We start from the raw sequence: 22,002 nt of genomic DNA, 5'->3' as shown, positions 1-22,002 counted from the left end.
GTTGGCCGTTTCTTTCTTTGGCTTTCTTCCGGGTTGTCTCGTCTTCCTGGTGGGTCTGCCTGGCCCTGTGTGCCTTCCGGTGGGTTCTTTTGGCTGGTCTTGGTGTCCTGGTCCGGGTTTCGGTTGCCGGTTTTTCGGGTTGGCGGCCTCCTTTCTTTGGTGCCCTGGCCTTTTTTCTTTGTCTCCGGTCCTTGTCCCTGCTGTCCTGTTCTGGGTTGCGGGCCGGCTGTTTCCTGCGGTCTTCCTTTTCTCCTCGGTGCTCCCTCGGGTAGCTGCTTTTGTTGTGGTTTCCTGGGTGTGCTTGTGCGTGCGGAAGGCTGGGTTTTCTGCTTTGGTATTCTCCACTTGTATATATGAAGGTGTCGAGGACGAAGGGACCTGGGGGTAATGTCCTATTACTTACCGGTAATCTTCATTACTCCGGGTCCCATAGTCCTTGACACCTTCATACGCCCCTCCCTCCCTCCCGGGCGGCCGGCCTTCCTGTCTGGGCTTGTTAGTTCAGGAGGGCTGCTGGGTAAGTACTGCTTATGTACTCCCGGGGGGAGGGGCAGTATTAGTATCCCAGCATTCCTCTTGTTTTTTTCTGTCAGGAGATAATCATCTCCACTTGTATATATGAAGGTGTCGAGGACTACGGGACCCGGAGTAATGAAGATTACCGGTAAGTAATAGGACATTACTGCCGCCGTACTGTCATGGAAGTTAGTGGTTGCTGCTCCATGACCCATTGAGATCTCTTCCCGAAGTGCCTGGTAAGTGGGACATCTGCCAGACTCTGGATCACCTGACCATTTGTGTTACCCTATCTCTTGTGCTGGTACTAACTCCACCTCTTTTGCACGCTTAAATTTATTGTCTTTATCCCCCACTCACCTTCTCCTATTCTTTCTTTTCTTCTTTCCCTTGTCTCATCTCTGTTTTGGAAACTCCACTCTCATTTCAGTGCTCTGCTCAAATGTATTCTCAATCTGGAATCTGTGCAATCTGTTGTTCTCTTGGCAGACTGTGATAGGCCCACCATTGCTGTTTGTGCAACAAAAGTACAACAAATAAAATAACCCATTGTCATAACTGTGAAAATCGTAAATTAAAGATTTCCTATTTTTGGCCTTTTGCATCCTCTCTGGGATGGAATACTCTATCTACAGTAGACTTAGGTGGATAGCGGCACGCCCTGAAAAATACTACTAGCTGGCAGTCAAAGAATGCACGGGTCCCTATGGTCATATTTTGCCACGGGTGAGGTGCCTACATCTCTATTTTTTAGGTCGAGCCTGGCGTAAGCAGCGCGAAAGCGCTGTCGCCAGCGAGCTCTATTGTTAGGGACTTGCCTTGGAAGTGGGACAAGAGATGGACACGCGCAGAGCTTTCGGCAATTTGAGCAGGTGTACGCACTTCTGCAGACGGGCTTGCATCACGTGTACAACTGCTGCTCGGCGCCGCCGCTCTGCTAGAGGCAATAGCTGGCAATAGCTACTTTGTTGTTGACGCGCTTCCGAAGACGTGCTAGCTTAACACTCCATGTTAATCACTTTCCTGCTTTGTTTTCGGCGATTGGACTTCGGCGCCCGTCTTACTGGCGTCAGTTAGCTTTACAAAGCAGCATTTATGTTACATGTATCACAGCATGCACTCCCGCAGTTGGCAAACTTATTGCAGGCAAGTGGAGAAGTTCTATGGTTGTGGGGTGTCGAAGCCTTTAACTTTCCCTCGCCTCCAATCCATATTAGTCCCAGGGTGCGGATATTTTAAACTTGGGTACGCTTCGAGATCGAGAAATGCCTTGGGTCACGGGGTCGGCTATAAACCAGAACAGGGCAGGTGATCGGTCAGCTCTGGTAGCGTGTGAGTTTATTCTAGCCTCGGTGTGATATGGGGCATGTTACAGATTGCTGGGGTAACATGAGACGTATGACTCCTACCAGACGTGACTGACATAAACACAGGTGGGTGGTTCTGCTTGAATTTATCCAAGTACCCACTTCCTGCACACCAAAAACAGGCGGCGCAGTGCGTGCACATCTCACATGGCGCGACAGGGACAAGAAACACTCACCCAGCATTCGTCCTTCCCTGACTGCTTCTGCCCGTTTCCTCTGTGCTCTGCCGGGGAGGTGCCGAAAAATTTGCCTTCCTCCTTTCAATAGACGTGGGAGTAAGACCCGCCTCAAGCAGTCACCAGTCCCTTCTCATTTTTCCATTTAAAGCGCCACTCTGAGAAGACAGGATTCCAATAACGACACATTTCGCCGGCGTTGATTTTATTTTCCCGTGCACATGTACATTTCAGCCGCAAGCGCCATCTTGACTGGAAAATTCTCATTTGTACAAACTCATTAAGGAGCGCCATGCTTGCTCGGGATGATGCATTTCACGAGGACGAGTGCTGAGATGCTTGTTGTGTTAGCCGTGGAGGCTCACCAAAGCCACACCCAGCAGACGATTCCTCTCCCTTTCCCTGTTGCAACCTGAGCTCAGCTCCATACCAGGGTAGCACATAATTTTGTAACACTTTATTTACAAACCACACCACGTCAGGACTTGTTTTAGTGAAAAGTGATACCTCTAGGCAGGCTTGAAAATAAACCCGCCAACAAGGGAAAATTCAACAAGTTGATAAAGCCAGAGTGGCAGCCTTCAACATTTAGAATGTGTGCAGGCCACTGAGGCTGGTATTGCACAGTGGTTGGTGCACCCACTCCTTATATGAGCATAGTGGGGAGAGAGTGACTGAGCTTGCTGTGATATCACAATAAGGGAACTGCTAGTTTGCTGGGCGTATAGGGTTGGTACCAGGAGGATTGGAAGCCTTGTGAGTGTAGGAGCAGCCAGTAGCAGAAGGGCTCCCGGAGTGGAGGTCCCCACAGCAGAGGGTCCTTACCCTCTGCTGTGGGGACCTCCACTCCGTACAGAGTACAGATAGCTCACCCAAGTTCAGGAGAGAGAGAATAAATGCAGGGGAGGAGGCAGCAATGCTGGGAGATTCATAGCAAATTGTCTCTGCTCAAGTGAGCCTTAATGGAGAGCATCCCTGGCCCTGAGCCTGGCCTGTGCACAGACGTGCACATGGACCTTTCTTTGGTGCGGCAGCAGCATGCCTCCTGCATGCTTCCGCACAGCAGCTGACCCTAAATAACCCGAGACGACCTGCACATCCCAGATGAAAGAAAAACTAGAGGGAACACTGTCAAAAATGGAGGCTCTAGGGCGATGGCAAAGGAGGCGGGCTCTCTTCAAATGAAAGCAGACCGGAGAGCAGGAAAGGGTGATGTGCAGCAAGAGGACACCGAGGTAGATGTAGGTAACACAGTTACACACACACACGGACGGTAAGATACAATTAAAACACACTGATGAGGGACAGTAGGCTCCCTGGCATGCACAGATCACAGACCAATAGTCTAAAACGTAGGAAAACCGTCATTAAAAAGCCCTCATTTACCATAGTCTATTCAAATGGAGGAGTAAATGAAGCGTAGCTAACTCTAGTCAGGCACACAAGTGCCAACCTCTTCAAACAAGCATTTTCAATGCAATAGGTCTCTCATTTCCGCAAGTTTGAGCTATCGGCATTGTAAATGACAATGCCTTTTATTTATGTTTTGTTTTTTAAAACAAAAATAAAAGGCATCGTCATTTACAATGCTAATAGCTTAAACTCTCGCAAATGCGAGACCTATTGCATTGCAAATGCTTGTTAATATAGATGTGCGAGGCTAAACACAAGTGCAGACCTGCCATGTGGGGCTCCGTACTCCACACTTTCATATGCAATGCAAGGGCCCTGACGCCAGACTAGGTGCACGGGGGATTGCTTGCAATCAGTGTACAGTATGTGAATCTGTAACAGATTCATGCTAAAAGCAAATTGTTCTTTACCTTTAATGTTAGTTTTGAAGCTTGACACCTTTCATAGATTCACTTGCAACCCACGCAATGACAGGTTCTGAGCCGATTTCACTCCATAAAAGTAACTGGAAATTGTGGGACTGTACTCCGTGTACTGGATAAACACTAACGGTGGACTGGGGTCTTGTTTGTTTTAGCTATCCAGACCAACCACTGGATGCAGGTAATGCACAGCGTTTGACTCCATGGCAGCCATTACAATACAGTGCACTATATCTGAAAAAAGGTGCCTGAGTTTCCCGTTAAGTGTAATAAGGAACAGTTGGTAGCACAGGCGTTCTTTTCTGGGGGACCTGTGGTATTGTTAATAATGTTGTTGTTTATTATGGTTTGTTCCTGTTGGTCACCTGTTATGCAGAGTTGGTATTTTACATAAAGAATTCTGGTTCTCAGAGAGAAACGGTGAAGGCAGTTTGATTGTGTCTTCCCTGCTGCTGTAAGCTGTGGCAGAAGCTTCTCCACTTTAATAAAGGAAGTTGTCTTCATCACCTGACTCTGTGCTTTGGATAACCTCTAACTTCTCATTAGCGACAAGCGGCCTATGAGCCTATATTTAGGGAAACTTCAACACACTTTGAATTAGTTTTGCTTGCTGTATTTCCACGGATCCAGGCGCTGCATGGTTGTACTCTTTCCTTCACATTATTTTCCCCTGAACTCTGTTTGCAAGCATTGCCGCTTCTGTGCAAGGATTTGTATTGCTACTGCTTATTGTTGGAAGCGCTCTTGCATTTCCTCGCGCGCGGCGTGCTGCAGAGCTTTAGAGGTGCGGACCTCTCTGCCTCGTGCCATCACTGCCTGTGCGGCGCTATCTTTACCGCTCACCTATCTCGCGCCGGCCTCTCGCGCTTTTTTCATCCGCGCGGCAGCCTGCTTATCTCTCTGGAGCTCTCGGTCTTGCACTTACCCGGATTGATGTTGTTTGCACTCTAAGGATATTTCCTGGAACTTGGCCTGGACCTCAGCCCGCTCTCGGCGGCAGGAGCCTCTCATGAGGCCTCCCTGGGTTTTGCTGAGAACTCAATTTCTCGTCGTGGAAACAGACGACGGACTGTGATCTTCTAGTAAAGACTCGTAGGTCAAACTCAGCCTTAGTAACACAAATAGGACTATATGATGTTCTAGCATCATTGGAGCAGCCTGAGGAGGCTGCTGAGAATGATTCGCTGCTGCTGTCGGTACTCCTTTTTCTGCCACTTGTATTTTGTTGTTGTCTTTACATTATTTTTTTCTCTATCCGTTAACCACATTTTTTTGTTGTTGCAGGAGGCCTGATCTGCCGGGGTCTGCTAGAGACTATGCCGGACCATAACGTTGACACCTTCATCTCACTGTCATCGCCACAGATGGGCCAATATGGGGGTGAGTGCGCTATGGGACAATGTCTTTGTTACAGGGTGGGCGGAGCTAGATAGTGATAGGGAGGCCACCATGGACCTGTGTGGTCAACGTGATCACGCTCTCGTTGGCCACTGGGAAGCAACAGCGGCAGGGTGCTCGTGAAAAGGTGATATGAAGCGACAACCCCAGAGAACCCGTCAGGGAGTTGGGGGGGGGGGGGCATGGAGGGTTACATGATGATGAAGAGTGAGTGTGTGAACCCGTGCAATGCTCATTGGCTGAAGTCTGTTAGAAACACCTGTGGCTTATTGAAGAAGTATAATGCTGGACCTCTCTGGAAGGTCATTAGGAGTATCAGCAGGTTAGAATAGTGTTACAAGCACAGCTCTATATTAAAGTCCTGTAGCTTTTGGGAGGATCTCCTCTGCCACTACTTTCAAGATGTTCCATCACACACTACAACGAAATACCCCACTACGATTCAGCGCAGCGGTCGTGGTGCATTAGTTTCTTGTTACAAACTCAGTGTTAGACTTCAGGAACTGACAATTGACGGACATCACTTAGGCATCGTGTTTACAAACTTAATCTCAACTCTAAACTGAAAATAAGGTTCCATTCAGTTCATACTGGAAAAAGAGAAGGAGAGGGTAGGAGCCTGAACAGAGATGGCACAGCCTCCGTCTTACAGACTGCGGAATGTTACAACCTTAAGCAAAAGACTCCCCAAAAGCCGTTAACATTGTCCTAGTTAATAGTGGATGAATCGGTCTGCTAAAACAAGAAGTGGATCACAGGTGGGATAGTATACCGGATGATGAACACAGGGATCCTTAATGCTAATCTAGCTTGTCGCTGATATCCAGACGAGAGACTTAAATGATGTTGATAAGATATCAGTATTTGGATTTACACAGGAGCCTTGATGCTACATTTTGAAATAGCTGAAGGATGCTAAAGAGATACAGAGGTAGTCCTCAGCACAGCCAGATAAGACCTTACCTGCGCCATTAAAGCCTGTGTAGAGCTAGGGCTCCGTAGTTAAAGAATAATGCAACTGGTGCTGGGAAAGGTGGAAAGCTAAAGGCAGCAAGACATATGTAATGAGAGCAAAGGTGCAATGACAGTGAATCTCACTAGGATTCGTAGACAGTTTATCTGTTCTCACCTCAGTCCAGGCAGTCAGCAGGCCTGGAGTTGAAACGGGTGTAGCCTGAAGAATATCCTCTAGGTGCGTAGCTTGCTTTGGAGAGTAAAAAGTGCTATGCTGAACCCTGAGGACCTGGAATGTAGGTGATGAAAAACAGTTAGAAAGCACGCAGTGTATTTGCAGGACCTGGGCAGGGTTACTGTCTCCTTGTGTCTGTTTGATAAAGTAGTTGACCGTGTCGAAGGCCAGCGCAAGATCCAGTAGGATGAGGGCTGAGGCACCACTGAGGTGGACCTCTAGTCTGAGATCATATAGCAAAGATGTTGGCTCCAAGATGTTGATAGGTTTAATGTAGGGATGTCGTTCAATTCCACCAGCCCCATCCCAGCAGAAAGGAAGAGGACGCAAGGCCTTGTCAGGGGCATCCTACAGATGCTTTGCGTCTCTTTTGTGACAGGGATGATGACCCCACTTCTGATGCAGCAGTAGGCTTGTGGTTGAGGCCTGACTATGTCATCATTATCAGCCCGGTCATTTAGCAACTGCAAATGCCACATGCAGAATTAACGTGGATAGAGCCATTGGATTCCATGAAAAAGACTGTGTGTTGAAGAGATCGATTTGGCAAGAAAGGATGGCATTGTTTCACAGCTGCAGATCTACGCTATAAAGGATAATGTTTGTGCAGAAGAACCAACTACTTCATTCTTCACCTGTCGCACACAAGTCTTGTTAGATTCTGTGCTCTCTGTCACTCTCATTACGAGAAGACACCACCTCCATTAGGAAGAGCTCATTACTGCAGGTTTCTATTTCTGTAGGGTACTAGGTTTCTTAAAGGAGACCGCCCTTTTATGTGGGGTGTTGGTTGGTAAATGGAAAACACAAGCCCCTGAAACACTCCATTTGGGAGTAGGACTTTGTTGTTTGAAGCTGGGAAGGCCCTCCTGCCATGCCATGCCAAGCATTGGCCTTCGCTTCCAACCTTGGCTGCTAACAGGTTCTTTGGCTTAGCGTGTATGTTCCTGTGTTGTTGTTCACTTGAAGAACTGAGGGATGGGTCTTTAAACAGAGTTGCTGAACCCTGCTACACAACCCGTAGACATGCACCAATCCTTGTAGCAACATATGTATTAAAGTAGGCATTTGCGAGTCCTTAATTGCGGTTATTAAGGAATCGCTATAAGGGACTCTCAAAAGCCTATGCATGTAGAAATCGCTATTAAAATAGCGATTTCTAAACGTTCCTTAATTGCGACTCGCAAACTGCGAGTCGAAATTAAAGAATGGCTTCCCATTCATTCCTATGGGCCTGCAGGCCCATAGGAATGAATGAGAAATTGCTTGCGCAATTTGCGAGTACCAATAGGTACTCGTAAATTGCGCATGCAATTTCAAGGGTGCAAAGGTGTCAAAATGACACCCTGTTGCACCACTGAAATGGTGTTGTTCACCTATGATGCGCACACACATTCCCCAAGGGCATGTGTGTCTGTGTTGCCTGAAACCTTGAAAAAATGCACTTTGGTGCATTTTTCAAGGTTTTTGCAAAATACAGACCAGAGTAATTTCTCTGTATTTTCCGGCCCCCAATGGCAAATTTGCTATTTCTAAGGGGTACATGCATTGCATTTAAGGAATCGCAAATTGCGACTCCTTAAATGCAATCGCAATTTAAGAAATTGCAATAAATTGTGATTTCTGACACTTTAATGCATCGCAATAGGCCTTTTTGTGGGTGCAAACGGCCGATGTTTGCGAATCGCACCGCTTGTGCTCGCAAAAACCGTTGATGCATGTGCCTGATAGTCTGTAGTTCTCAGTGTGAAAATGGTGCAGTGTACCTGTCCTCTAGCTAATCTCTTCCTGTCTTTGTAGACACAGATTACCTGCGGTACCTCTTCCCACAGTATGTCAAGTCCAATCTGTATCGCTTCTGCTACAAGCAGCTTGGGCAGACGTTCTCCATCTGCAACTACTGGAACGGTAAGTGCTCCAAAGTAGTAATGTGTTGTGGAGTCGAGGAGATTGCCTTCTTATGGCATTGAGGCGGGTAGTGGATCCTAGTGTTTTGCTGTGTTTTCTACGTGGAAGGACTCTTACAATCACTACATCTTGTTATGTGGAACTAAATAATACCTTCTACAGAGCTATCCATTTTCAATTTCATTATCTCTGATTTGTTTTTTCTTTGTTAATGCCTCTCCCCCCCATGTAGACCCATTATTGGGCATTTATTATTTCCAGCTTCCTTCCATTGCTTTTCGCCAAAATTGCCTATTAAGTACTTTTGGAAGAGTTTTTATGGAGAGATGTATTATTTCAGAGGTCCAATGTTAGTGAAGGCTTACTGTCTCTATCTATGGATGGATTGAAGCACCCGTGGCTTCCTTCATCCAAGATGGCTGCCACAGCACTGGTGTCATTTTCCTTGAGTTCAGAGCTGACTGTTTTCCTAGCGTGTGACTGCTGAACTCTTTCCTACGTTAAGAACACTGGCACGTTTGCAACAGCAAATGCAACTACTGCCCTGTTGGGTCTGAAGTCTGGACCCTGTTAGGTCTGAAGTCTGGACCGGTTGCCTTGTTCTGCATAAGAATTGAATACACTGTGGTACCGCTGTCCTGCATAGCAAGGGCTTTCTCTGCTACTCTACCTCCCGTGAGGTGTTGCTTTGGTCAGCTTCCTGAGGTGCCTTTGTAGGCTCTTTGTGACCATTGTCGTGATTTCCATTGTTTGCACCTTGCTTTCTTACTTCTAGTATGATCTCAAGGAATTTACATTTATTTTGTTTTTTTGTATTATTTCCAGACCCCCATCACCGCGACCTCTACTTGAACAGTAGTGATTACCTCGCCCTGCTGAACTCGGAGAGACGCTGTCCCAACGCCACCAGTAAGATCTCTGAGCCAGAGCGGCACTTCTTGGGGGATGGGAGAAGGGAAAATAAATTGTATTGTATTGTATTGTATTGGTTATTTATAGAGTGCACTGTGACCAGAATGTTGTTGTGGTTCTAACTAGCCAAAAACTCGTCTATAAGAGCAGAAATAGTGAAAAGAGGATATTGCTGCGGAAAACTAGTAATCACAATGATTAGTGAGGAAAGAGCCAAGTTTTCAGGGCCTTCTAATCTTAAGCAGGTCAGTTTGGGATCTTATTTGGGATGGTAACTTGTTCCATAGCTGCACCTCTTTAACAGTGAAGGCGCGTACTCCCTGCCACACTTTGCTGAATCTCTGTTCTTGGACAAAATAGAGTGTTGTTGAAAAAATTGACCTACCAGGAATATATTTCCTCAATCTGGCCTGTAAAGGCTCTGGTCCTTTGTTATGCAATACCTTAAAAAACAATGCAGAGCGATTTAAAAATAATCCTCTGTTTAATTGGTAGCCAGTGGAGATCTCAAAGAGCACCAGAGGCAGAAGAATTCTGGTGTCTGTTTAGAGTTAATTTGACATATGACTATTTGAACGTGTTCCAATTTCTTTAATAATAAGAAAGACGGAGGGCATTGCAATAATCCAATCTACTGAGTATTACTACTCTGGAAATCAGGGATCTTGCTTGGACAGATAACATTGGATACAATTTCCTGAGACTCCGGATCAAGGCAAAGCAAACCCCAGCTACTCCATTCACGTTGTTTTCGAGTGAGAGGTCCTCGTACAACACTACTCCCAGATTCCAGACTGTCGTTGAATTGCCATGGGGCTCTCTGTAGACAGAGGCCAGAGATTGGAGGGTACAGATCCTGGGATTTTTCTAGGGGGGCTGCAGAGGAGCTCAGTTGTACCTGAGTTGTACCTCCATTTAGCTTTAGGGAGTTAACATTCATCCAATTGGATATGACTAATATGCAAGCCTAAAAATTACGGATTGAGTCCATCTGATTACTGTTAAGTTAAAGAATCAATTGAGTATCATCTGTATTATTGATAACCTTAATGTTGTATGATTTGATAAGGCAGAATAGTGGTTTTATGTACAAGTTAAACACAATTGGACTAAGGGAGGATCCTTGAGGACAGCCATTTTGAATTGTTCTGAATTTAGAGCAGAACGGGGGCATGGCTACAGCCTGACGGACATCATGTAGATATTTAGCCACTTTGACACAGGCCACAGAGGATAGTCTAGTCAGTAGGGTGTGGTCGTTCACTCTGTCGTAAGCTGCCGATAGATCGAGGAGGACCAATACCACCAAGTGCCCACTGTCTTTCATCCTACGCATTTTGTCAGTAGCACAGACCAATGCGGTCTCAGTTCCATGGCCGGGTCAGAAGCCAAATTGCTCTTCCTATAGCTATGAGTTGTCCTCCAAGTATTGGGAGAACATTTTGCTGACATGTTGTTCTAATATTTTTCTTGGAAAAGGGAGAAGGGAAATTGGTCAATAGTTGGACGGGATTGTAGGGTCCACTGAAGCTTTCTTTAATAGTGGCTTAGCTATAGCTTTTTCCAACATTTTAGCACCACACTAGTTTCTAGAGATTGATTACAGAGTTGTAGCAGAGATGACAACACTTCGTCTTTCCATCTTCTCCATTGTTTTGGGGGAAATGGATCAAGAGGAGATCCCGATTTGATAGATCTAAACAGATATATCTATAGAGATCAGATCAAAACTGTTTAGATTTGCTGTAAGGGGGTTGGATAAATGTAATGAGTCATTGCCAACAATGGGAGGCTCAATTCTATCACTGTTAGAGAAAGTGCCATGCATGGGTAATCCATTTTTGTTGGAGGGTAAAATTAATATAATCTAAAATCAACTTAATTTTATTCTCAAAGAAGTCTGATAATTTGTCACATAGTTGCTGTGAAGATACAATTTCTTGCCTGAGATGTGGAGGGTTTGTGAGATCGCAAAGTATTTCAAAAATCTTTTTGGCTTTATTAGAGGCAGCCGAGATTAACTCACAGTAATAGTCAGCTTTTGCTTTCTTGACTTTATTTTTGTAGTCATTTAAAGATATTAAACGGATCTTGTCTTCACTTAGGTAATGGCTGTGCCATTTCCTTTCAAGTTGCCTACAGATTAATTTAATCTCCTTCAAGGTTGTGTTGTACCAAGGGACGAACGCGCCTGTGCAAGGTTTTTGGGTCTTAAATGGTATCTGTTCATCTAGTACTTTTAAAATCTCACATTCAAACATTTGGCATTTTTTTCTATAAGAGTCTGAAGGGTTAAAGTTTGATTGACTAAAAATAGGCCCTGATCCAAGCACAGAAAGTTTGTGCCAGGCTCTAGTTTTAGGTGTATGCCAGGTGGTATTCTTATGAGACCCCACCTTCCCCACATGTAAGTGAAAAGTAATACGTGAGTGATCAGTCTAGCACAGAGGAGTGATTTCCCCGACAATTATCAAACCTTCTGGGGAGAATAGGAGGTTGAGGTTGTGACCCCCAATATGTGTAGGGCATGGCACCAGCTGCTGAAGGCGGAGCACTTCCCTTCCTTATATGCCGGGGATAGGTCCCCATTTTCCCAGAGGTTGAAGTCTGCTAACAGAAAAGGGTTCGCATGCGTCAGCGTCATGTTAGTTATAGTGTCCAAGAAAGGAGAAAGGGAAGAGCTTGGAGTGTTTAGTGGTCTATAACATAGGATCCCAGCAGCCACATTCCCCATATGCCCTTTCAGCCGGGACCCGAGCATTTCAATTTCATCTACTTCATCCAGAGGAAGGCAGAGAAATTCCAGATATTCCAGTGAATAATGTGATTGGTTTTAGTCACTAACAAAAGGCTCCAGAGGGACTCCGACATTTCCCATACAAAAGGGAAGGCTAGTGAATAATAGGGTGTGTTTATGACATTAACTGAAGGCTTCGACCCAGGACCCAGACATTTCACCTACAGGATACCAGCATTTTTGAATTTGGAACAGAAGTCTTTGATATCTATAACAAGCTGTTACGAGTACTCCTCTGATCTGGATGGAAATGGACACAACAAGTTTTGAAATGCATGCTTGTGGCTGCATTGTAAAATGTGTTTTGCACTTATTGCATCCAACAAATGTGGTAGGCTTTTCTAGAGCAACAATTGGTTTTGATCTAGGACAAGTGCCCAGACCAAGGCCCTGATTTAGATTTGGAGGGCAAGGTACTTTGTTGAAAACTCGACGAGTACCCTGTCCACCAAATCCTCGGTCCGGCCACCTCAGTAAGAGACAGGTGGACCTTACTTTTTCTGTTGATGGAGACCCTGTTGGCTCTGTCAATAGAAATGTTTTTGTGTTAGCCTGAAGGAATAGGAGCCATCGTTGTAAGGACATTACTCCTTCCTGCCCTATGTAGGGTTGCTCAGTAAGGGCTTTTTTTCTGTCAGGAAAAACCTGGCAGTGAGGGACAGAAAAAAGGACCCCCACACCCTGGGCGAGAAATTCTAGGGTTGGTGGCGGGGGTAAAGTCACTGGTTTTTTTGCAGAGTTTTATATAGCGCGAACTAGAACCGAACCGAATCAGTTATCAGAGCTCTTTACATAGCACCAGTTACGTTACATGAGGACACACTTTCATTTTAGGCACGGGGAGATTAAGTGATTTGCCCAGAATCACAGGGGGTTTTTGGCGTCGTTACCGAGACTCGAACCGAGTTCCCCAGGTCCGAGGTCGAGCACCTTAGCCGTTAGGCCAACCCCTCTCCCCAAGATTTGGTTTGGTTTTCATAAACAAACTTCAGCTTTGGGAGTTTGTTTCTGAGAAACAACAACTTTGACAGAATTTGGTGAATGGCCTTGAAAACTGATGGCGGCTGTCTACCAAACCTTTTGTACATTGAAAGGAACCACCTTAAAAGCACTTCCTTTGAATGTACCAAATTGTGATTGTAGGGACCTCTGGACTGGCAGTCATCTCTAAATTTGAAAGACAGTAGTCCCTGAGGATGGCGGAGGTAATGTCCTCCACCACTCTGACAGATAGAATATCATCTGTCAAGTTCTAAATCCGCCCCCACTGTCTTAATCACAAACTGTGTAAGCTAGAGCTGAAAAACCCAAATACTCAGGACATAGATACCCCTAAAATGGGAGGTGGACTTGTGAAGTATCAGCTGAAAAGAAAGAGGTTATACATCATACTTTTGTATGGCTCCTGTGTCTGTGGCCTAGGACCAGGGAGAAAGAACCCTCCATCCCACAGGATACTGTGAGACAGAAGTAGGGGGTCTCGGCCACATGTCACAGGATACCATCAATAGGGAACTGTGGGTGGCACGTTCCGTGTATCAGAATACTTTGATTTGGCACAGGGATGACTTGGGCTCTAAGTAACAGGATCGTGAGAGCTGGAAACAAGATGTCCCATCCCCATGCCACAGGGCACTATGAGGTGGAAACATGGTAGCAGAGGCCCGATGCCACAGGATACTGGGAACTTAAGCCATGGTAGTACAGGTCCCATGCAACACATTCTCTAGAGATGGATCAGAGTTGGTCAGTAGAGCTTATAACCGCTGATGTTTTGACTTTATATGTAATGTAAATATGTAGACATCAACCATAAGGTTTGCTGTCCAGTACTGCCACAATTAGATCACATCGTACTTTCTGTAACCCATTGTTAACTTCCCCCTGACATCCCATTGATATACAGCGGACCATCTTGTGTAAAGCTACATCCGTTTCAAATTCTTGTGCCACAATTAAAAAAGATCCTCTGTCCTTCTTCCTGGTGCAAGGTCCATGGTATGCCAAATACCTAACAGAAAAACATTTTGAAGCATTTCTTCAGGTTTCTTTTTAAATACTTTCAACCTTTGCCCTCAGTTGGTTCCTGTGGATCACCTTTGTTAACCACTCACTGAACCACTCCTTTCGCTCCCTGAACTCTCTTGCATCCTCAACTCACTCAAGTCCACCGCCTACAAAGACGAGGTTCTACCATCATCTGTCTTCCAGTCTCTTCAAGCAGTTGCTCTTGTACACTTCCTCAACATTGTCCAAGCCTCCCTCTGGCAAGCAAAATTGCAGGATGCCATAAAAACAGGACAGATCCTCCCCTTACTGAAGTAATCAACCCTGGACCTAGATCACCTTTAGAGATTCTGGCTCATCACACACCTAACATTCAATAGCAACAATCCTCGAGATAGACGATTCAACTAAACTACAGGAATAGGTCAACAAGAATAACTTTCTACTGACCAGGATATAGCTTGGAGATGCTTACAATTCAGGTATTCATTGATTCCCTCCTCTTAAATGATAAAAATGACCCCTGGTCCTGCTTGACCTTTCTGTTGCTTTCAAGAAAGTCCACACCAAACACCTTTATATACCTTGGAAACATACATGTGTTTGCCCCAGTATTGGAACTTTCATAGATTCCCATGCTTTTGTATCATTCCCCGTCGTCGGAATGGGAGTCTCGGTAATAACAAAATACCATAGAGTAGGTACAAAAGAGAGAGGAAAGGCCTAGGCCTCATTCCCTTTTGTAGCATATCAGCCTCTTTTTGTAAAAGAGACCAAATATTAGGCATCAGCCAATCAGAAGAGCCTCACCCCTGGAACCTTCCTGAAGGAATCAAAGAGCCTCAGATTTTCTACCGCACGTTGTGCTAGGGAATCTCCATTGAGCTCTGCTCTATTTTCAACTCTTTCAAGTAGATTTCTACAGTTTTTTCTTCAGGATTTCTTCAGTTCTACTTCAGAAATCTCTCCTTTTCATCAAGATGTCTGAAGTTGAGAAAAAGAAAGCTCTTTTCAAGCCCTGTTCCACCTGTGGGAAGAAGAGGCTGTTTGTGGAGGACAAACACAAGGATTGCATTTACTGCCTTTATCCGGATCACAAGGCAGAAGACTGCAAAATTTGCCGCACTCTCTCCACCAAGACCTTGAGAGATCGTGCTGGAAGACTGCTTACATGGCTACAGAGGCAAAAGGAGAGGAAACATGGAGTTTCCAGTGATGAGGAGGAATCGTCTTCATTTGCTTCCTCAAAAAGGTCAGTGAAAAGGGGTAGAGGTTCCCCATCTTCCTCTGTTGGGCGCCCCTCAAAGGCTTCAAAACAGACCCCCAGAGAGTCTGAGAGCCGCGGTTCAGGAAGCTCCCCCCACCGCAGTGGGAAGGATAAGGCAGAACTGGTTTCGCCTCCAAAGGGTGAGAAGACAGACCCAGTCTTCAAGAAACCCTCATCACATTCTTCTGAGAGGAGTTCTAAGTCCTCTACGACGAAGACATCGTCGACGGTGGGTCTGTCGACGAAGAAAACGAAGCCCAAAATTCAATTGGTCCCGTCGACGGGCTCTTCGGCGGGAGAATCGTCGACGAAAGCTTCGTCGTCGTCGTCGTTGAAGGTAGCGCCGACGGCAGCGTCGACGAGAGGTACGACGACGGCATCGTTGACGAAGACGTCGTCGACGGCTTCATTACCATCGACGACGAAGAAACCATCATCGTCGACGGCAGTGACGACGACGGCGTCGTCGACGGTATCGACGACGGTGGTGTCGTCGACGAGTGCATCGACGACGACAACAATATCTACTACGTCGGCGGGCTCGTCGACGGCGGTGTCGACGACGACATCTGTGATTCCAATATCGTCGACGAGAATATCTCCGGCTTCGACGGAGCCATCGACAATCCTGGCTACGGTGAGACGAGTGCCGATTTCTTTGACGAGGATCACTCCGGAAATGACATCCCCGGTAAAAGTGACCGATTTACCGCCAACTTTGTTGTTGGATCAAGACGAATCTGAGGAAGACGGACAGGATGCTTATGACTATGCCAGTAGCCCGTCTCAGCTACTAATCAAGAGTCAGGAGACTGATTCGGATGGGGCATATGACCAAGGATAAGGAGAGTATCATCAAGTGGCCCACTCTAAGGGTAATGTGCAACAGGACATGGTTTCGGTACCTACCACATTCCTGCATGACCTCCACAAGATGCTGCTGGACTATAAGTCGAAAGCGGAAAGACCAACACCACGTAGGTCTGCTCCTTCGACACCAGTCAGGAACCCCTCATCTGTAGTCCCTTTGGTACTTCCGGCACGGACGCCACCTCAACCTCAGCGGCCGACACCTCAGGCTCCATCAGAGCCAGCCGATCAGCCAGAGGGGGATGATGATGATGATGACTCATCTGATGGTAACCAAGACTCGGATCAGGATAGGGATGAATATGATGACTACATCATCCCAGACCAAGCTTCACCTCATCATGACTTGGTAGATTCGCCTCCTGCTGACATCGGCAGTTTTCACCAACTGATGGAACGTGCAGCAGGAAGATTTAAGCTGGCAATGCCCGCAGAAACCACTGAATGTTTCCTATATGACTTCAAGGAAACACATCGCAAAACGACAAGATCGATTCCAATTGTGGATCATTTGTGGGATGAAGGTTTGAAAGCTATGAAAAACCCAGCGACGGTGGTCCCTGTGCTACCGCGTCTGGATAAAAAATATAAAGCACCTGATGATGGACCGGCAGCGTTGACAGGCCATCCAAAACCTGACTCTGTCATCTCACAAGCAGCACAGAGGAAGTCGCGGAACCCTTCGGCTCCATTAACGGCCCCTCCTGATAAGGGTGGGCGACGACTTGATAACACGGGCAAGCGGTTTTCATCGATGGCTAGCCTACTAATACGTGCCTCCAATGCTTTGGCAATATTAGGACGATATGATCGCCAATTATGGTGCGATGTAGCCCCATATCTGGAACTCCTTCCACCGGAGTCACGGGCGGAAGCGAAGAAGACTTTACAGGAGAGTGAGGCGGTCTCCATGGAAATTATAGACTGTGCCATGGACATCGCGACAACGTCTTTTCGGACGTTAGCAGGCGCGGTGGTGTTGAGACGCCAAGGGTGGCTGAAGGCGACTTGGTTTAGACCGGAGATTCAGAACAAGGTCCTTGATCTGCCTTTCGATGGCGAAGCCCTATTCGGGAAATTGATAGATGATACTCTTCAAGAGATCAAAAAAGACACAGAAACAGCCAGGTCTCTAGGTACCCTCCAGTATCGCAAATCTCCCTTCAGAGGTTCGAGAGGCAGAGGAGGGGGTTATAGGGGTTCATACCACCAACAACAGCAACAACGCTATTCTTCGAACAGCTCTGGATACCAGCAAAATCGCCAGTCATACCAGCAAAGGCAAGGCCAATCTTCGGGTTATTCGAGGCCTTACAATAAGGGCAAGCAGGCTGCCCGTGGACGGGACACGTCCAAGCGCCAATAGCGGCCTCCTGGCTCTGCCTACTGTTCCCTCCTCCAAGAAATCTCCAGTTGGAGGCAGGGTGTCAAAATTCCTTCAGAATTGGTCCAAAATAACATCGGACCGTTGGGTGATCAACATCATAAGGCGAGGACATACTTTGGAATTTATGGAAGTCCCTCCACCCAGGCCCCCGGCAGCCGTTCCGTCAAAACATCTGGGTCTCCTAAGGCTTGAAGTACAACACATGCTCCGCAAAGGGGCGATAGAGCCGGTTCCCTCCAGACAACAGGGCCAAGGTTTCTATTCCAGGTTCTTCCTGGTGAGAAAGACGCTGGAGAAATGGCACCCCATCTTAGACCTCAGGGAGCTAAATACCTATCTCGTCTCCCTATCCTTCCGGATGGTATCCCTACAGGATATATTGAAGATGGTCAGCCCGGGGGATTTCATGGCCACGCTCGATCTGGAGGACGCGTACTTCCATGTCCCGATTCACCCAGCACACAGAAGGTTCCTACGCTTCACAGTAGCCAAGAGCCATTTTCAGTTCAGGGTTCTGCCGTTCGGACTTCACTCGGCCCCCAGGATTTTCACGAAGGTGCTGGCACCGGTGGCGGCATTTCTACGAAGGAGCAACTTCCAGGTCTTCCCTTATCTGGACGATTGGTTACTGAAGGCCCCGTCCAGAAGGTTAGCGCAGGATGCTGTGCAGGCTTGCACTAATCTGTTCCAGAATTTGGGACTCACTTTGAACAGAGAAAAATCCACGCTGATGCCCTCAAGAAGAGCACGGTTCCTAGGAGCAGTGTTAGATTCAAAGCTCTCGAGGGCGTTTCCTACTCAAGAGAGGATAGAGAAACTGCAACGGTTGTCACGAAACCTTCGGGTAAGAAGGTCTCTTTCTGTACGCAGTTACAAGTCGCTGCTAGGGGTGATTTCATCATGTATCCCCTTAATTCCACACTGCAAACTTCGGATGCGTCCCCTGCAGGAACAACTGGACCTCCAATGGAAACAAGTGCACGGATCGTTCGAGGACAAGGTGGTTGTCACTCGGGAGATGAAGGAGGCAGTGATTTGATGGTCACTTCAAGACAATTTGTGCCACGGTCTATCCTTCGCAAGCGTACCATCGCCTCAAATACTGACGACGGATGTGTCATTGGAGGGATGGGGAGCAGTAATGCAGGACCTGCAGGTCAGCGGCCATTGGTCCCCTCGCGAGCAAAAACTGCATATCAATCTGTTGGAGCTGAGAGCGATCAGGCTAGCTCTTCAAGCTTTTCTTCCGCGACTCCAGGGTTCACATGTGCTCTTCAGAACGGACAACACCACAGCTATGCATTATGTGAACAAGGAGGGAGGAACGAGATCACTCCTCTTGTCATGGGAAGCTCAGCAGATATGGGAATGGTCTATTCTTCAGAGAATTTCACTAAAGGCGGAGCACTTACCAGGAGTGCTGAACGAGGGCGCCGACAGACTGAGTAGATTATCATCAGTCAGTCACGAGTGGGAACTAAAACAGCAGGTTCTGGATCTACTATTTCAGACATGGGGCACACCGGAGGTGGACCTTTTGCCAACCAACAAAAAGTGCTGCTCATACGCCAGCAGGTTCCACCATCAAGGCTCATTGGGCAATGCCCTGTTGTTAGCTTGGACAGGGAGGTTTCTCTATGCGTTTCCACCGATTCCCCTGATTCCACGCCTCATCAGGAAGATGAAAACAGAACCATGCAAAATGATCCTGATAGCGCCAGCATGGCCGCGACAGTTTTGGTACACAGAACTACATCTGCTGTCACTAGTCCCTCCATTGCAGCTGGAGGAGGTTCCGGATCTTCTGACCATGTCCGAAGGACAGGTTTGGCATCCAGACCCAAGATCATTGCACCTGACTGCATGGCTCCTGACCAGGGAGAATTCATGAATGTCCCTCTTTCCAAGGAGATCAAGGACATCCTTTCCCAGGCAAGAGCACCTTCAACAAACAAGACATACAGATTAAAATGGAAAAGGTTCTGTATTTGGTGTAAAAAGGAAAAGGTTGATCCTTTTACGTCAAAACCTCATCAGATCTTGCCTTACCTACTCTCGCTAGCAAAGTCTAATCTGACCCATTCTACGATCAAGGTCCATTTGGCGGCACTTTCCAGATTCAGGAGAGCTGACTCTGGTCCTTCATTGTGGTCTTCAAGAATTGTCAAGCAATTCCTCAAAGGCCTGTTCAGGGTCTATCCACCAGTGAGACCTCCTCTTCCTCCAACTTGGCATTTCAACTTGGTCCTGGCTCAACTGATGAAGGATCCGTTTGAGCCAATTCACCGCTCGGACCTGAAATATTTGTCATGGAAATTGGCCCTACTTTTAGCCCTGACATCGGCTAGGCGAGTGGGAGAGTTGCAGGCCCTTACTATCCAGGAGCCGTTTTTACAGTTCAAGAAGAACACCTTCATCTTGCGGACGAACCCAAGATTCATTCCTAAAGTTCCTACAGACTTTCACTTGAACGAGCCAGTAATTCTAAAGACATTTTTTCCAAACCCAGTCACTCCAGCTGAGAAGTCATTGCACACTCTGGACTTACAACGATGTCTTAAATTCTACTTGGCCCGTACCAAGGAATTTAGAAAGACTTCGCAATTGTTCATCGCCTTTGGTGGTCCAAGCAAAGGTCTCCCTCTGTCCAAACAGGGGATCTCCAGATGGATTTCAAGTGCTATTCTGCATTGCCACAACATAGCAGGAAAACCTCTGGTGGGCAGGATACGTGCTCACTCAACGAGATCAGTGGCATCCTCAACGGCCCTCTTTGCGGGGGTGCCTATAAAAGACATTTGCAGGGCTGCTACCTGGAGCAGCGTGCACACTTTCACTAAGCATTACGGATTAGAGTCATTGCAGCAGGATGATGCAGCAGTGGGCCAGGCTGTCCTGAGGAACCTCTTCCAGTGATTGGTGAGCTTTCCTTTCTATCCCACCTTCCAGTGGTAACACATTTTGTGATTTCATTTGTGATGATATACAGTACTTATTTACAAAATGTTTTTATGATGGTTTACTGCTTGCTATTCTGATACAAAAGCATGGGAATCTATGAAAGTTCCAATACTGGGGCAAGAAAACAAGTTACTTACCTGTAACTTTGGTTCCCCAGTATTGGTAACTTTCATAGATTCCCATGCGCCCACCCACCTCCCCGGGGAAAGCTCAGCCTTCAGCAAGTAGGGTGTCTAGCACACAACAGCTACGAAAATCTGAGGCTCTGAGATTCCTTCAGGAAGGTTCCAGGGGTGAGGCTCTTCTGATTGGCTGATGCCTAATATTTGGTCTCTTTTACAAAAAGAGGCTGATATGCTACAAAAGGGAATGAGGCCTAGGCCTTTCCTCTCTCTTTTGTACCTACTCTATGGTATTTTGTTATTACCGAGACTCCCATTCCGACGACAGGGAATGATACAAAAGCATGGGAATCTATGAAAGTTACCAATACTGGGGAACCAAAGTTACAGGTAAGTAACTTGTTTTCTTCTCTGACACTTACCTATAATGGTTTTACCTCTTAGCTCTGCAATCACCATTAACTTGTACAAATGGAGATGTCAAGATCCCAGAAACTCCATATCCCCAGGCATCTATCCACTGCTCTAGTATCTTCATCCCTGTATGTGGAACCCCTCTGGCGATAAAGACTGAAAAAAATAATTAAGGGCCATCGATATGTTGAGCACTTGCAACAGAGCTTCCAAATCTCTGGGGCCCATGGCATTCAGCGATTGATAAAAAAAAGGTCTGAAGCTAACCCAGAAATGCATTTGAAAAACCTGCCTAACAGTCCGCTTGATATAGACTGAATTCTTCCCGGTCACTAAGAGCACCAAATAACCACATATTCAAGCTTTGCTATTCAATATAAACATGGGTGACTTCACCACTCCTGACACTCAATGTGAAATAACTCCAATTCACCCTTGACTCAGATTACCTCCTTCAAAAACACATCACCAAGAAAGTTAAGAGAGCTTGAACATGTTGCATCACCTACAAAGCCCTCTAAAACTAAACACTTTTAGAGGTGGCCAAGAAAAAAGCACCACAGGCAGAACTCCTGAGCCAGGACATTGCCAGACTGGAGACAATAAAATGTAAGAAGGAAAGGGCAGGAAGACAGCCAGGATCTGGAATAACATCCCCATCAACAACAGAACTGCTCTAACTCTCTTACAATTCATCTCCTCAAGGAGCAATCCTTCACAATAAGAGCCTCTTACCGGCCTACGGGTAGATGGTCTTAAATCCGATCTTTGGATCTCGTCCATTGCAGAGTGCTTTTTTGCTCCCGGCTAGGTACACGCTATACAAGTAAGATTGCGTTGATAGGACCCCAACAACACTGGTGTAAGACTGTCTTT

At 46.6% G+C, this 22,002-nt stretch overlaps 1 protein-coding gene across 1 annotated transcript in view; it reads left to right on the top strand.

Moving 5' to 3' along the window:
* The window catches only part of PPT2 (palmitoyl-protein thioesterase 2), an 86,251-nt gene that overhangs the window by 54,289 nt on the left and 9,960 nt on the right, over positions 1-22,002 (top strand). The window contains exons 4-6 of the mRNA XM_078645929.1: positions 5,179-5,274; positions 8,282-8,389; positions 9,215-9,298. Of these exons, the coding sequence (XP_078502055.1) occupies positions 5,179-5,274; positions 8,282-8,389; positions 9,215-9,298 (288 nt within the window). The remainder of the gene's footprint in view (positions 1-5,178; positions 5,275-8,281; positions 8,390-9,214; positions 9,299-22,002) is intronic.

The sequence above is a fragment of the Lissotriton helveticus genome, chromosome 5_1 (assembly GCF_964261635.1).
Source record: "Lissotriton helveticus chromosome 5_1, aLisHel1.1, whole genome shotgun sequence".
Classification (NCBI taxonomy): Eukaryota; Metazoa; Chordata; class Amphibia; order Caudata; family Salamandridae; genus Lissotriton; species Lissotriton helveticus.
This window is presented reverse-complemented; position numbering and strand designations above follow the sequence as displayed.